This window comes from Abrus precatorius, unplaced genomic scaffold (assembly GCF_003935025.1).
Source record: "Abrus precatorius isolate BTA unplaced genomic scaffold, Abrus_2018 Scaffold8, whole genome shotgun sequence".
Taxonomy (NCBI): Eukaryota; Viridiplantae; Streptophyta; class Magnoliopsida; order Fabales; family Fabaceae; genus Abrus; species Abrus precatorius.
Genome location: NW_020874428.1, coordinates 25082064 through 25097142, shown reverse-complemented (window position 1 = coordinate 25097142; position 15079 = coordinate 25082064). Strand labels below are relative to the sequence as shown.

Sequence of the window (15079 nt, the reverse complement as noted above, 5' to 3'; positions counted from 1 at the left end):
GGAAGGAGAGAACGCCGAAGGGCGCGTCACGGTCTCGAGGTTTCTGAGGTAACTTGGGTTGACTCGTTGACGTCAGGGTGTGAAATGTCATGTTTGCCCCTGAATGCTCCAGAAAGTGTAATGACGTGGCGAGTTTTCATTGGGGGACTGGATGCATAGTCACTGTAGTGAATAACACGTGTTCACGGATTTGGCATTTATCTCATGTATTCTTCAATTAACGCTTCATTAATCATTGCGATGCGATAACCTGTAGGAAGAATAAAAGTAAACAAAATTTGTAGTTTCATCTAAATATAATACATGTTACTACCCAATTTATCTTGTTCTTATAAATTTTAACAGCATAATTAGTTTAAAAAGAAATACCTTCGGCTTTTTTATTGAAATATTATAAATTTCTAAATAAATTTTTAAATTATGATTTTTTGATATTATTTTTTATTTAGAGTGATTTGATTGATGTGGTATAATATTTTGCTAAAATAGTTGAGAAAAATAATAATTTTTTTAAAAATAAAAAAATTTCATTAAAAATGTAAAATAACTATATTGTAACAGGTAATTTCACATTATTTATAGCAAAATTAAGAGTTAATTTCTTTATAAAAAGTGAAAAACTTATAAATGATACGTGTCATAGCCTTAATGAGTTTTTCCATAAAAATTATATAATTTATATTTGTATGTAAATATAAAAAATATTTTCTTATATTATGTTAGTAATATTTTTAATTTTAATGTAATCATAATTAATATTTAATGGTAAAAACTATTATGCTTAATTATGTTAGTGATTTTAATTTTTAATTAAGATATAATTTAAATTTGTATGTAAATAAAAAATTAAGTATAATGTTAGTTAATTTTATTTAATTATGATTAATTATAATTTTCTAGTAAAAAAAATAATTTATATTTAATTCACGTAATAAATCAAAATTGTAACACATATTAACTTATTGTAAGTTATATAATTTTCATAGCAAAACTTATTAAAATCGTAACACATGTTATCATTCACGAATTTCTCACCTTTTATTGTGAGACTGACTTTTAATTTTATCATAAATATTGTGAAATAACCTAAATATTAACATGCGTCACGATACGATTATTTTACATATTTAGCGATAAATTTTGTTGTTTTTCTTTTTAATAATATTTTTGTCAATCATTTTTGCAAAACATTATGCTACGTCAACAAAATCACTCTAGACAAAAAAATAATTTCAAAAAAATAATTTTTAAATTTATAATATTTAAATAAAAGAGCCAATACTTTCTAGCAATCACTATTATTAAAATAAATATTATGATTACATTATTAAAGTTTTCCAACATTTATTTTTAACTCGTACCTCGTAAATTTTATTTCATATAATTGTATTTTTAAAGTTTTTAAAATTTAAATATTATGAATATAACACATAAAAATAATCAAAATTGTTAATATTAATAACCCTATAGCTTTGACAACCATTTAATTAGCAATGCCTAGTAACTAGGAATGAAAAGCAAATGGCATACATCACTTGTCATGGTCGATTTTTTAGGGTACTTATGAAAGTGAAATTCTTTAAATTAAAAATTGAGATTTATTTAAAAACTGTTTTAGTAGATTTAACCTTCGCACCGTTAAGTAGATTTTGAATGATAAGCTTAACAATTATTCCAATAATTACATATCCGATTTGACTTATAGACGAATACGCAAGCATACGTTTCAAGTATTTTGAATAAACAAATTAATGATTAATAGAATGTTAAAGCTAATCTTGTTTAGCTTTAGAATATTTTCAACTGATAAAAATTTAGTTGAATTTGTGAAGGACCTCGTGGCAAGTAAAGATGTACAAGATAAGATTTGTGTCACTAACTTGTTGCAAGTCGATATTAACTTTGACGTATTTGAATTTTTAAAATTAAACTTGGGATATTTTAAGGACAAGTTTAAATTATAGCATGAGATGTCTCAATCTCATTTACTGTCTCTTTTTTATTTAAATTTATATCCTTTTTAATGCAATTATATATTAATGATAATATTTTAAAATTTAATAAATAACATTTTACATATCTTGATATTATATTTATATTTATATTTATACCAAGTTAAATCATATATTTAATTTTATATCATTTATGAATTAATTCTTATAATTAAAAAATAATAATGTTTTAGTTTTTATACAATCGTTTTGTTATGTTTGATTTTTATCATTTATGATTTGATCTCTATATTAATAATAAAATAAAATATATAATAAAATTTTGTATAAAAACTAAAATATTAATTACTCCAAATATAAAAACTAAAATATAATTTTTTTAAAGTATAAAATTTATAACGCCATGAAGACTAACTTACAAACATTATAAATATAGGAATGAATCGTATATTTTATTTGAAAAAATTAGATGTTAAATATAATTACAAAATATATGTATTGTAATTTAATATAATTTTTTCAATATTTATCATTGATTAATAAAAAAATTACTTAATTTTATATTTTACTTGTATCTCACTTTTAAAAAAATTAATATTAACATTCAATTTATATATAATGTTTTCTACAGTATATAAAATTTTATAATATACTAAAAATATTTTTATATAAGAAGATAAATATTTATTATATAAATAATTATAAATTTTCTATCACGATTAATTAATTTTTGTTATTTTTATTAATAAATATAGATTATTTAAATGATATTTTAAATCATAAAATTGCAATAGTAAAAACAGAAAACCAACGGGGTTCCTCGACCCCACCGTGGAGAGGTAATGGCTGGTCGGCGTCAGTAGTTTTTCCCGTAGCACTGACATATATGGCTGCTGCGTGGAAACCAAATAGAAATAGACAGCAGCAGATAAATATGCAAAGCATCTTATAATATACTTAATTTGTTAATAAATTCACATAAAACGGATGACAATCGTGAAATTTAAAATACTCTAATAATAAATATACCAAGTTGGGGAGTGTCCCACAGCACAAACACGCGGACGAGGAGAGGAAGCATCTAATTTCTAAAGCAGGTGGCTGCAGGAGTTGGTGAAAAGGCACTTTTATATCGACTATTTATATGTATGTACGCATCTTATAAATAAAAATAATAATAAAATAAGCAAGTAACAGTAGACTATCTCTATCGGTCACGCACGAAACGACCCTCACCTATCTATCTGTCCATCTATCTATCAACGAAACGATGATCTCTGTGATTGACGCTCTTCAAACGGTTCTAAGTGCTTCAAAACGACTTCCTCCAGCGACTGTGCCTCTTCACGATGCACTTGGCAAGGTTTTGGCAGAAGAGGTTCGCGCCATTGATCCTTTGCCTCCTTATCCGGCCTCTGTTAAGGATGGTTATGCGGTGATTGCTGGAGATGGCCCTGGCGAATATCCTGTAGTTGCTGAATCCAGAGCTGGAGATGATGCTCTTGGTGTTACTCTCACTTCTGGAACTGTCGCTTATGTCACTACCGGAGGTTTTCTTCCTCTTCCTGATTTATTTCTACTCTGCATGTGCTGTTTCTGATAGTAATTAGGTTTTCTGTTTTGTGTAATTGTAGTTTTTGTTTTTTGGATGTTGATTTGTGATTAGTTGTGTTTATATTTATTCTTCTTATGTTTGTTTTGTTGGTTTAGGGCCTATACCTGATGGTGCTGATGCGGTTGTTCAGGTTGAGAACACTGAAATTGTGACCAGTGACTCGGATGGAACTCAGCGGGTGAGAATATTGGTGCAAACCGCCAAAGGCAATGATATACGCCCTGTGGTATGTATGATTTTATCTGTTATCAGTTGACAATACTTTAGAGTAAGTAATTGCCGTGATAATGTTGAGTTTAACATGTTAGACTACTATGACAGGCAAGAATTGAGTGCGTGATTGTATTGTACTGGAGGTTATGGGTCTCTTGAATGACCAATGTTGACAGTGTTGTGTTTTTTTTTCTTCTCTGTTTTTCTATGAGTGTGAGGGCCGCTATTATTGTGAATCTGATTCTGTGACAGTGTCTGTCTTTTTCCAAAATTCTTATACACAGGAAAGGAAACTTGACACCAAATTTTTTCTCTAATTTTTAAGTTCTCTTTCATTTTTGTATTATAATGTAGATTATAGCGTTTGAAATTTTGCTGTTTTGTTCACTGCTTTCTGCACTGGGTGATCTATGCTTTTGTAGTTAATCTATGAGTATTCTCTGACAGGGATTTGATATTGAGAAAGATGCAATAGTCTTGACACCTGGAGAAAGATTAGGCGCTTCAGAGATTGGCTTGCTTGCTACAGTTGGTGTAACAACGGTGAAGGTATTCTTTTGAGAGTTCCTGGATTCTGTAATTAAGCAAGCTTCTTGCCATAATGGCACATAGTTTATTTGATTCCTTGGGTGGGAGCATTTTGATATGTTGTCTTATTTGCATGTTCTACTGTTGGATATGGATATTTGTAATGATGGAAAATAATGCTTTTATGCAGGTTTATCCTACTCCAACAGTTGCTGTTCTTTCTACTGGAGACGAGCTTGTAGAGCCAACTACTGGGCATCTGAGTCGTGGTCAGGTATTGTTATGGAGTACTAGGACTAGTAAGATGAGTTTATGAAAATTCTTCGCAGGAAAACTAATGCTATCAGTTATTAAGAACTATCATGTGGAAGCTGGTCGTTAGAAATGACTAAAATTCTATGTCAGCTTCCAGAGTTTTTCTTAAATAATTATTAATGTGATACTGTAGATTACTACAAATTAGAATTGACATCGAGTATATTTCATTTAAAAGAACACAAATAGGGGAGACAATGGTTCAACATGAATTGACAAAGAAAATTTCAATTTGGAGATATTCTTTAGTTGGTTATTAAGCTGGTGATGTGTGTGTGGTGTTCATCTATAGCCTTCCCCGCTGCCTCTATTTTAGAATGCTAAATAGTACTTCCTAGATCACACTCAACTCAATGTCATAATATTTGTAATAGATTACTGTTGGGTAACCCCCATCAGTAGTTAATTACAATGTTATTTACCCATTAATAATATTTCTCAGTTAGTTAAATTGAATTAGTTAATTAGGCATGCTGCCTATAATAAGTAGAGGGGATGAGGGGGGAAGTGTCCTGTCAATTGTGGGAGAGTTAGGGCCTTTGGCTTGGGAGGAGCAGTCCCTCAAAGGACTGCAGTGTTCTTTCCTTGTAGTTGGGATTCATCCTTAATTCTTCTTAATCAGATACCTAGTTCTATCAATTACTAAATTGTTATCTGAATCAGCCTTGAGATTATACCAACAATAATATGGTTGCTTGTTTTGATTTTAGCATCAGTAGTATGTTGTTGAATGAGGTTTCAAATAGCCATTTGAGCTTTATAATGGAGATTGTTAATTTGTTATTATGTCATTGGACCTTTAATACTTAATAGGCTAAATATACATTTTTGGATGGAAATTTCTTACTATGTGCAAATATATTGTTTAAAATTTGTTGGACAACATAACAGTTATTTTACCACATTAATTAACTACCCATTTGTGGACTATCTGTTTGGGTTTGTGCCATAATTTACATCTGTTGCTTGGTAAATGTAATTAAAATGAATATAATCTAATATAGATCCAATGCAGATTAGGGACTCTAATCGAGCCATGCTACTGGCAGCTGCAGTACAGCATCAGTGCAAAGTTCTGGACTTCGGTATTGCTAAGGATGACAAAGAATGTCAAGGAAGGGTCTTGGATGAAGCTTTTGCTTCAGGAATTAATATTCTTCTAACTTCAGGAGGTGTATCAATGGGAGACAAAGATTTTATCAAGCCTTTGCTTGAAAAGCGAGGCAAAGTACATTTCAATAAGGTTATCCCCCTCTTTTTATTTGATTGTTACTAAAATTATTCTGATGTCTTGTAATTTCAGCAATAGATGCAGTGTGTTTGTCATAGTAGTAGAAGTAGTAGAATTATAGATTTTTCTGTCTAATGTCCTTGTCAGTATGATTTATAAATCATGTTATCTTAATTTAGGAATCACTTATCTCTCAGGTGTGTATTAAACCAGGCAAGCCATTTACATTTGCAGAGATTGACTTTCAACCAACAGAAAGTAAAATTCTAGCTTTTGGGCTACCTGGAAATCCTGTCAGTTCTTTAGTTTGTTTCCATCTCTTTGTGGTCCCTGCCATACGCCAACTTGCAGGGTGGACAAATCCTCATCATCTTAGGTTGCATAAACTTCCAAAGTACAACTGTTTTTAAGATGGCCTGCTTGCTTTTGCTTAGATTCATTTTATTTGCTCTCTATGCAGGGTACAAGCTCGACTTTGTCAGCCCATAAAGACAGATCCACTTAGACCAGAATACCATCGTGCTTCTATTATCTGGACTGACAATGATGGAACAGGCAATCCAGGGTAAGTTGGTGGTGAATTGTTTTGCTCTAGTCTGGGTCTAGCTGAATCTACATACACATCTGTTCTCTCTGTTGCATGTGTTTTCGTTTATTTATTTATTATTTTTTTGAGAGGGGGGAGGGGGGGGGGGTTTGGGGTTGTTATGCAGAGGCTTTGTTGCTATATTTGATCTGGTCTCTAATGAATGAACTTTTTATCCTGTCTGTGATTCTCAGTTTTGTTGCTGTGAGTACTGGTCATCAGATTAGCAGTCGACTACTTAGTATGAAGTCAGCTAATGCCTTGTTGGAGTTTCCAGCAACAGGCAGTGTACTCTCTGCTGGGACCACTGTGTCAGCTATCATAATTTCTGACCTAAGACCCATGGGTTGTGATGAGAATCATGTGTCATCAAACTCAGCCTTAGCTTTGCCAGGAATTAAATCGCCTAAAATAAGTACTGATTCTTCAGAGGAGGCTGAATTCAGAGTGGCTATTCTTACAGTAAGTGATACAGTTGCCACAGGAGCTGGCCCCGATCGAAGGTATTGGTCTTCACTTTATATTTTATACAGGTGCATGCAAACAAAAAGATTGTAAAGAACATTAACGGGGTATAGGCCATATTCAACATGTTTGTTCTTGACCTCCAGTGTTAACTAGGAACTTTTATTGTTAATTGAGTGCATCTTGTATACTCTTCCAAAACAAAGAAAAAGTTTCTGTGGAGACTAAAGGAATGGAGCAATGTGGCATTTGTTGTCATTAAAGCTAAGATTTAGCTATGGTATCTCATCGCAACAGCATTGGTATGCTGTATGCTGTTGAAAGAGTCAAATTAGCCAATGTTGTCATAAATCATCTTCCCAGTTGGACAATGCTGAATGGCATCTGGATACACCTCTTTGAATCATTGTTTAAAAGAGGTCACAAAGTTGATGCAAAACTAAAAAGCAAACTTGATATTAGTCAATGCCAATAGAGGCATTGGATGTACTGAGTGTTTTGCAACAGTGTCAAAGCTTCTAGAGTTTGTAGATAAAAATTCTGCTTTGGGCATTGATCTGTCGTAGTTTATTGTCCTATCAACTGCAGAACCCTTTTCTGTATTATATATATCTGAGATTTCATGTTGAATTTCTACACATCCAATGTATAACACTAGGGTTTTTTAGTATTGCATTTTATACAATATTTCTAATCTGTGCAATGTTGCACATGATAAGAAGTTATGGATTGTAAATTTTTATTAGAAATTACAAAATTTAATACAACTTAATGCATTAATACTATTAAGTGCTACAATTTTCAGTAAAATGTTACCATATATTCCTTCTTATCATGTACAATTTTACACAGGTTAGGAAAATCATCGTAGTTAAATAACAATTAGAAAACAGGGTATGACTGTGCAAGGTGCTCTGTATACTAGAAACCTTCTCTCAGTCATCCATTGGTTAGGCATTTCTCTATTCTTCTATTTGTTTATGTTACTACTTGGTTCTAAAGTAGTATCCCTTTGTGCTGGAACACTCGGTTTCATGTTTTGTCCTGTAAAGAAAAATTGCAAGCCAACTATTATTGTTAGAGATGTGGCCTGCAATCTTGTTATTTGTGACTTGTCTGCATTTGTTAAAGTGAAGTTCCTCTTGAGGTTTCCCAGCTAAAATAAATGGAATTGTGTGGATACATTGCGCTGCATTTGAAGAAATAAATTTAAGTTTGTTGTTAGTATTTTCCCTTTTGTGACATAATAAAGTTATTTCAATTAAAGATATCTGATTTATGAGAAATTACTAGTTTTGCAAAGTGAAAATATTGATGTCATGCATGTTAGCAATGTGTTAAAAACTGAACTGGATATTGAAACATCATTTCATTAGTTCAATCGGTTAAATTTATGGTCAAATCATGATTGAACTGGATAATATAATTTGATTGGTTCAACCAGGCGATCCAGCCAGGTTTTTGAAACATTGGTGTTGGCAGTAAATTGTGCTGACTCCTTTACAATTAAACAGTGGTCCCAGGGCAGTTTCTGTTATTAATTCTTCTTCAGAAAGACTAGGAGGAGCAAGAGTTGTAGCAACAGCTGCGGCACCAGATAATGTGGCAAAAATTCAGAACATTCTAAAAAGATGGAGTGATGATGAAGAAATGGATCTTATTATTACTCTTGGTAAATTTCTATCTAAATAGCTTCTCAAAAGAAATTGAAAACTTGTAGTTTTGTTAAGTTGACTTCTGCTTTATTTTTGCTTTTCCAATCAAGGGGGGACTGGATTTACCTCACGGGATTTAACACCTGAAGCTACAAAACCGTTGATTGAGAAAGAAACACCTGGTCTTCTGCATGTAATGATGCAAGAGAGTTTAAAGGTATTGGCAGCTATGCTTATGTTTGTCAGATGAGTAATTCTAGTCGTGTGTTTTGCATTTTGTGGTTTTGTCATTTTCTTACTTCTGCAGTTTCTTTCTTTTTATATCTGTTTTTTTGTTCCAAATCAATGTTCAAGGAGTTCAACATGACTGATTGGTTGGGCTGGTCAGTCTGGCATCAGTCACTGCTATAATGACTATGATATGATCATAAACAGAACCTATATATTTAGAGTGATCTACATTTTTTCCAACTTCTATTCACAAGCTCCTTGCTTTGTTATAAATTTGGATGTGTTAAGAGTATAGTAGCTTTGCTATACTGAGCATTGTGTATCTAGTCTGTTAGGGGATTTAGATAGTTAGATGTGTTAGTTATGCGGCTGTTGTCAGATGTAACATTTTGGGTTGCTTCTCATTGTCTCCCCGTATGAGTCTCTCTCTCTTGTTTGTTCATTTTGATTTTAATTCAATAAAACTGAGTTTCATTCTGATTCTCTCCCTCTTTGTTCTCTTCTCTCTACTTTCTTTGTGAGAATCACCATGTCTACAGGATGAGAAGTAATAATTGAAACACATTCATTTAATAACAAAGCAAAGAGATGAGTTGGTATAAATTAAAATGAGTTTGTTAGGGGCTTGTGCATAGAAGTTTATGGAAGTAGCATTAGTCTTATTTAATATTTTCGTATGTTCAAAGGAAGTTTGATTTCATGTTTTTTAATTTTCTCTTAGTTTGTTTGAATGATGTCGTTTTTGTTATACATGCTTAATTATGATGAGCCCATGTGGCTTTCTCAGGCCTGCTTCTTGGGTAAGTCTGTAGTCAGGGTTTATTGATTTTGTAATAGGCATAATTGATTTACGTCTTAACTTTTCCAGTGAAACAAAATTAATGTCTATATGATTGGTTTCTTTAGGTGACTCCATTTGCAATGCTTTCACGCTCGGCAGCTGGAATCAGAGGATCAACCTTGGTAAGGCAAAAATGCCAATAAAGCCTTTTTTTTTTAATTTTGATTTAAATATTTTATACTCTTTCTCTTTGCTAATTTATACAAATTAATGATATGTCAGTCGTCACATCACACCTTCTTACATTTCTTTAAATTATTGGTGAAATTTTGCGGTGAAAGATTTTATTTGAATAATGGATAAAGAATGAGGGTTAAGTGAGAGTAATTAAAACTAGGAAGACTACAATCACACATGGAGATTAAAAGCATACTTAAACCTTTTCTTTGCAGAACAATGTAGAATTTCATGTAAAAATTTAAATATGTCAATCATCCTCTCTTCTCCTTCTCCTCTACATCTAAAACAAATTAAAAAAAAATAAAATATTGAATAATTGTGAATTGAGCATCTCAAATGCCCTGTTAATTTGTTAAAGAATATTTTGTCCCAGTAACTTCTTTTTAATGTGGTTTTGCAGAGTTCTCTCTTTTTCTTTGTAAGGGCTGTTCTAAGAAAATATCTTATTCTCTCACTTGTAAAATATCCTGTAGGTACCTACGAACGAACAAGTAATTAACTGTTATTTTATTTTGGAATTATGGTTTGTTTAAACAGATAGAAAGTCCTTTTAGTCATAACTAATTAACTAAGGGGGATGACAGAAATAACTGGCTAAATGACTGCACCTGTAGTGTGAATGTGTGATGAATCTCCTTCTGGTTTATCAACAGAATATTGTAAGGGATAAATCTTCCATATCTTGTTAGATTTTAGTTGTATGGGTTTGAAGGTACCTATTGTTTTCAGTCTTCACCCTTACATTAGTGTTGTTATGATTAAACAATTACTAATTTCTGGAAATTCATGTCATATAGACTTTAAAATTTTTACTTTTTTATTTTTATTTTTATATGATGATTTGTATCTATGACTAGTTACTTTAATTTCAGCTATTTAGTTCTAGTAGCCTAGTGCCCTTGGCTTCTAAATAGTGCTGCATTAGCGATGTATCGTGTAATAGTTAAGGAAAATCTTGTTTTTTGCTGAAAATAATACACCCTAGATTTCTGTGTTTGTTTTCTAGACTTGTATTTAATGGCTTAGTTATGGTTGTTGATTTGTTAAAATTCAGATCATTAACATGCCTGGAAACCCAAATGCTGTTGGTGAGTGTATGGAATCTTTATTGCCATCACTTAAGCATGGTCTGAAGCAGCTCAGGGGAGACAAGAGAGAAAAACATCCTCGTCACGTTCCTCATGCTGAAGCAGCCCCTGCCGATGTGTGGGAACAGAGTTATAAGTTAGCCGCTGGTGCTGGCTCTGACGTCTCTTGTTCTTGTTGCAAGTAAAGCTAATTATATTTTCTCATTTGCTTCAACCTTGTGCCCCCATGCATCTCAAGGGGAGGGAAACAGATCAGGTGCAGTTATCATCCAATGCTGAGAAAATTCTATAGAACGTTGATCTTTATATTTTATTATAAAAGTAAAATTTTGAAGGGTGAGGATCCTAGTCAAGTAGCAGGAGAGAGGGGGAGAGAGAGAGAGAGAGAGAGAGAGACAGCGATGAGAATCGATGCATGCTTTCTTATTTGCAAATAAGAATCAGGGCATTGGTTAAGCAATTAATATTGATTCTTTTTTCAAAAATTCAAAATCACTCTAAAAGTGCATTAAAAATTATGAGAGTACATTAGTAACATTTTTTTAATAAGAATGTTTATTTTTTATTCTCAATGTCCTTAAGATACCAATTAACATCTGTCAAATGTTAATTATATTTCTAAATCTAATTTGATGCACTGATAGCGTTAAAAGTTATATCTGATAACCAAACGATGTGTGACCTAATAAGAAGTCTAATAGTTGATGTTAAATTCATTGAATGATTTGGTAACATATTAAATGACTGTGTAATTTTATGAGTAATGTTATAATATAAACACATTTAATATATGTTTTTGTCATTAGGTTGAAGATACTTATTAAGGAGCATTTTATGAATACTTTATTAAATAATTTTTCATTTTGTTAATCAGTATCCTAAGTATAGTCATTAACAATCTCCAATCTTTTTTACTTCTTCCTTTGCCCCTGAATCTCTGGACAGAGATTAAGAAGCAAAGGCCGGCGGAAACTACAAAATGATACTACAGAATGTGTTATTATTAAGCTGTAGATGATTGTATATCAAATATAGAATACGGATACATTGCACTGAATTGAAATATAATTGCAGAAGTTTTATTCTTTTATTGAATTTATGCATTTATATGCAAGTGAGTGTAGTGTTTACTTTTTTTAAGAAAGAAAATCACAGCTCTTGGAAGTTTGATTCACCATGGGATAATCTGAATGTATTTCTAGCATAAATCCCAAGTCCCACAACCAACAAGATTAGCACCACCCATTTCACCAATTTCTTCCACTTGTTAGATGGTCTAAAACTAGGAGAGAAACCAATTAGCCTAGTTTTGGATCTTGTAACAGCCTTGGTTTTAGGAGCTTTGGAGGTTGCTGCTGCTTCTGTCTCAGTTAAGCCATTGGTTCTGGCTTCCTGAGCTGCTTTGCCTGTACTATCTGTTGTTTCAGTTTTACCCTTCTCCGTTTCATTGACTTGCTCCACCACCTTCTGTGGTGTCTTTTGCTCAGAAACTTCGCCGTTAGTCCTTGTTTCTGCTTTTGGAGTATCTTCTTGGGCACCCTTTTGCTGATCAACCTTTGGTGATGGTTCTTTAGGCCTTGGTGCTTCTTCCAGTGTTTCCCTAGGCTTCGTCAATTGACCGAATCTGACTAATAGCTTACCATCCTCGAACTTGGCAATCACGTCGTCGGCGTCATAATCCGAGGGAATGGGAAATTCTAAATTAAAACGATGCCATCTGTTCGCAGTGATTAGTCGTTCACCCATTAGCCTTAAACCAGGTTTTGAGGTCACTTGAACCTTCAATTGATCCCTTCTATAACCTGCATGTTGAAAGTGTGTAGTAGATGATGTTTTTCCTCTTTCTTTTTTTTTTTTGGTCAATTTTTATTTTATTTTTGCTAAATCAATACAAAGGTAGATTAAAAATTAACGTTTCAGCAAATTAACAGAAATTGAGTCAAAGTTAATTTTTATAAGAGGCATTTTTTATAAATTAATTTTTTTGGTGAAATTAATTTAAACCTTATACAAAAGGATATTTTATTCAATCTTTATAAGTATTCATTATTTGAATTTGGTTTTTGTCATCTATTATTGTTATTTTAACACCTTCCCTTACAACTATAATAAAGTGAAATGTATGATGGGTTTGCAAGTTTGTATAAAATTTATTTAAATTTATCATATAAAAGGCTTATAAATAAGTATTTAATTAAGTTTATATATGTGTGTGTGTGTGTATATATATATAGTATTTTTTCAGTTAAATTATTTTAATGTTATGTGGCGAAACTTAAAATGATTTTTTTTTTTTGGAAAAAAGTGAGTAATATGTATATGGTCCATAAATGATATATCCCTTTATCCTTAGACATGGGAATTATTTCCAACATCCTTATGCACCTCTTTATCAATTTTATTGTGTTGTTAATTGGCTTAACAAATAGCGGCAACAAACTTGAAAATATTTATGCATATATAGAATAAGCTGAAGATATTTTCTTTATAAAAGTCAAATTGAAAATGAATGTTACATATGAAGACAAAAATATTGGAAAACCAGCCTCAAAATATTTTGGATGTTGCTTATATTATAATATAATAAAATAATGATTAAGTTGATATGATTCCAATGGGAAAGAATTGAAAACTTGAAAAATTATTACCTGGGAGGAAGACAGTGAAAAGCCTTTCATTTTTGACCCATTCATATGGGGGTTCAAAGTCTACGTAGACACGATTAGCTGCTGGCTGTGTCCTCATTGAATCCATTCGAGGCTTTGTTTCTCTTTGGGTTGTATATTTGTCTCTTAGTATTGAATTGCTCCTAGTGTTTCTTTTATACTCATAATTCTCATATTTTATTTGCCTTCTTACTTTCTTTTCGTACAAACATTAGTCTATGTGGTGCAAGAAAAATAATATGCTTTAGTAACAGAGGAAGGTGACCTCGTGCCTTGGTGATGCTTAAACCTAAAAGCTAAATTATGTTCTCAGTGCACATCTTTAACCGACAAATTCCATCACACGATTTATCTATTCGCGCCTGTAATTCTTGTCCAAGTCTTGTTTTCATTTGATATTTTGATATTAAAAAATCAGTTTAATCAAAATAGTAACTTTTTTTTTTATGTTTTTATTTAATTATAAATTATCATATTTTTAAAAAAATTTATTTTTATAACAATTACTTTAAGAGAAATATTTATGATAATTTTTAATTCGTTCACGGTATAAAATGTTAATTGATACTGTATGTAATTTATGTTGAATGATCCAGATGAATACACATTGAAATATACGAAGAATTTGTCGGAGAAATTAAGTCTCACAATAGCGTTAGGCTTTTTGTACGTTAGGAATATTTAAACGACATGTGAATTTATTGGCCCCTAATTTTGCTACTGCCGACTAAGCTTGGAATATTATAAGCTAACCTCGTATGTATTGTGCTTAAGCATCTTTGTCAGGTGTTTTCTAATTGAATAACTTTTTGTCAAGAAAATTAATATTTTCACATTCTTTGATGGAGTGTAAAATTAATGGATGTACAAATAAAAATAAAGTACATTAAAATAACATATTAAAACAAATGAAATGCAAAAAAATCATAATTATTTTGTTCCTCAGATGAAATCTATAAAAGGCACTAGGTGTATTATTTGGATTTGGGTTTTGAAAGTGGATCAAACATCCAAACCCAAAGTGAAAAAGAATGATTGAGCTACAAACTTAATGACCTACTTGTTTAAATGTCTTCAACATTTAACATTCTCTCTTAAAGTTGAATTAACTTAAGTTTAGTTTTGATATTGCTTATTCCTTTCATCTTTTGATTTTGTACCTTTTTTTGGTCTATATATTTTTGTTTGACCTTTTTTTTTTTAAAAAAAAACTGGGTTATTCATTTTTTTAAAATTCTAGCTCTACCTTATTAAAATTTTGAATGTAAATCTAATTTAAGAATAAGAAAAATTGATCGATTTACAGGCTTAAATCACTTACTTATCTAAAATACTTTAGACAAATTAAACTTAAAATCCTCTTGTTATCTTTTAATTTGTTGTTAATCTGTTGAACTGAAACTTCATAGTATCTAAACACATACTAGGTACCACTGCTGTAAACTATGCATATATCACAGGACACAAATATTGATGTTGTGACCATGCACTAACATACATACATACATAAAAG

At 31.4% G+C, this 15079-nt stretch overlaps 2 protein-coding genes across 3 annotated transcripts; one reads left to right on the top strand and one right to left on the bottom strand.

Annotated features, from left to right (window-relative positions):
- Nucleotides 1-3059: 3059 nt before the first annotated feature.
- On the top strand, nt 3060-12027 carry LOC113846429 (molybdopterin biosynthesis protein CNX1). 2 transcript variants are annotated; one of them, XR_003501682.1, is made up of 13 exons: nt 3060-3502; nt 3663-3793; nt 4228-4329; nt 4499-4582; nt 5639-5866; nt 6052-6230; nt 6315-6419; nt 6635-6943; nt 8420-8577; nt 8671-8777; nt 9698-9754; nt 10867-11156; nt 11707-12027. XR_003501682.1 is itself a non-coding variant. In XM_027474680.1 (12 exons), the coding sequence occupies exons 1-12, from the start codon at nt 3223-3225 to the stop codon at nt 11083-11085; spliced, it is 1959 nt and encodes a 652-aa protein (XP_027330481.1). In that variant the 5' UTR covers nt 3060-3222; the 3' UTR covers nt 11086-11639. The 2 variants fall into 2 exon arrangements, 1 of the variants encoding a protein (XP_027330481.1); XM_027474680.1 differs by lacking the exon at nt 11707-12027 and having other exon boundaries at nt 10867-11639.
- A 22-nt stretch (nt 12028-12049) lies between these two features.
- LOC113874525 lies at nt 12050-13678 on the bottom strand. The gene is made up of 2 exons (XM_027512747.1): nt 13549-13678; nt 12050-12702 (listed from the first exon to the last, which is right to left on the bottom strand). The coding sequence occupies exons 1-2, from the start codon at nt 13652-13654 to the stop codon at nt 12050-12052; spliced, it is 759 nt and encodes a 252-aa protein (XP_027368548.1). The 5' UTR covers nt 13655-13678.
- Nucleotides 13679-15079: the final 1401 nt, after the last annotated feature.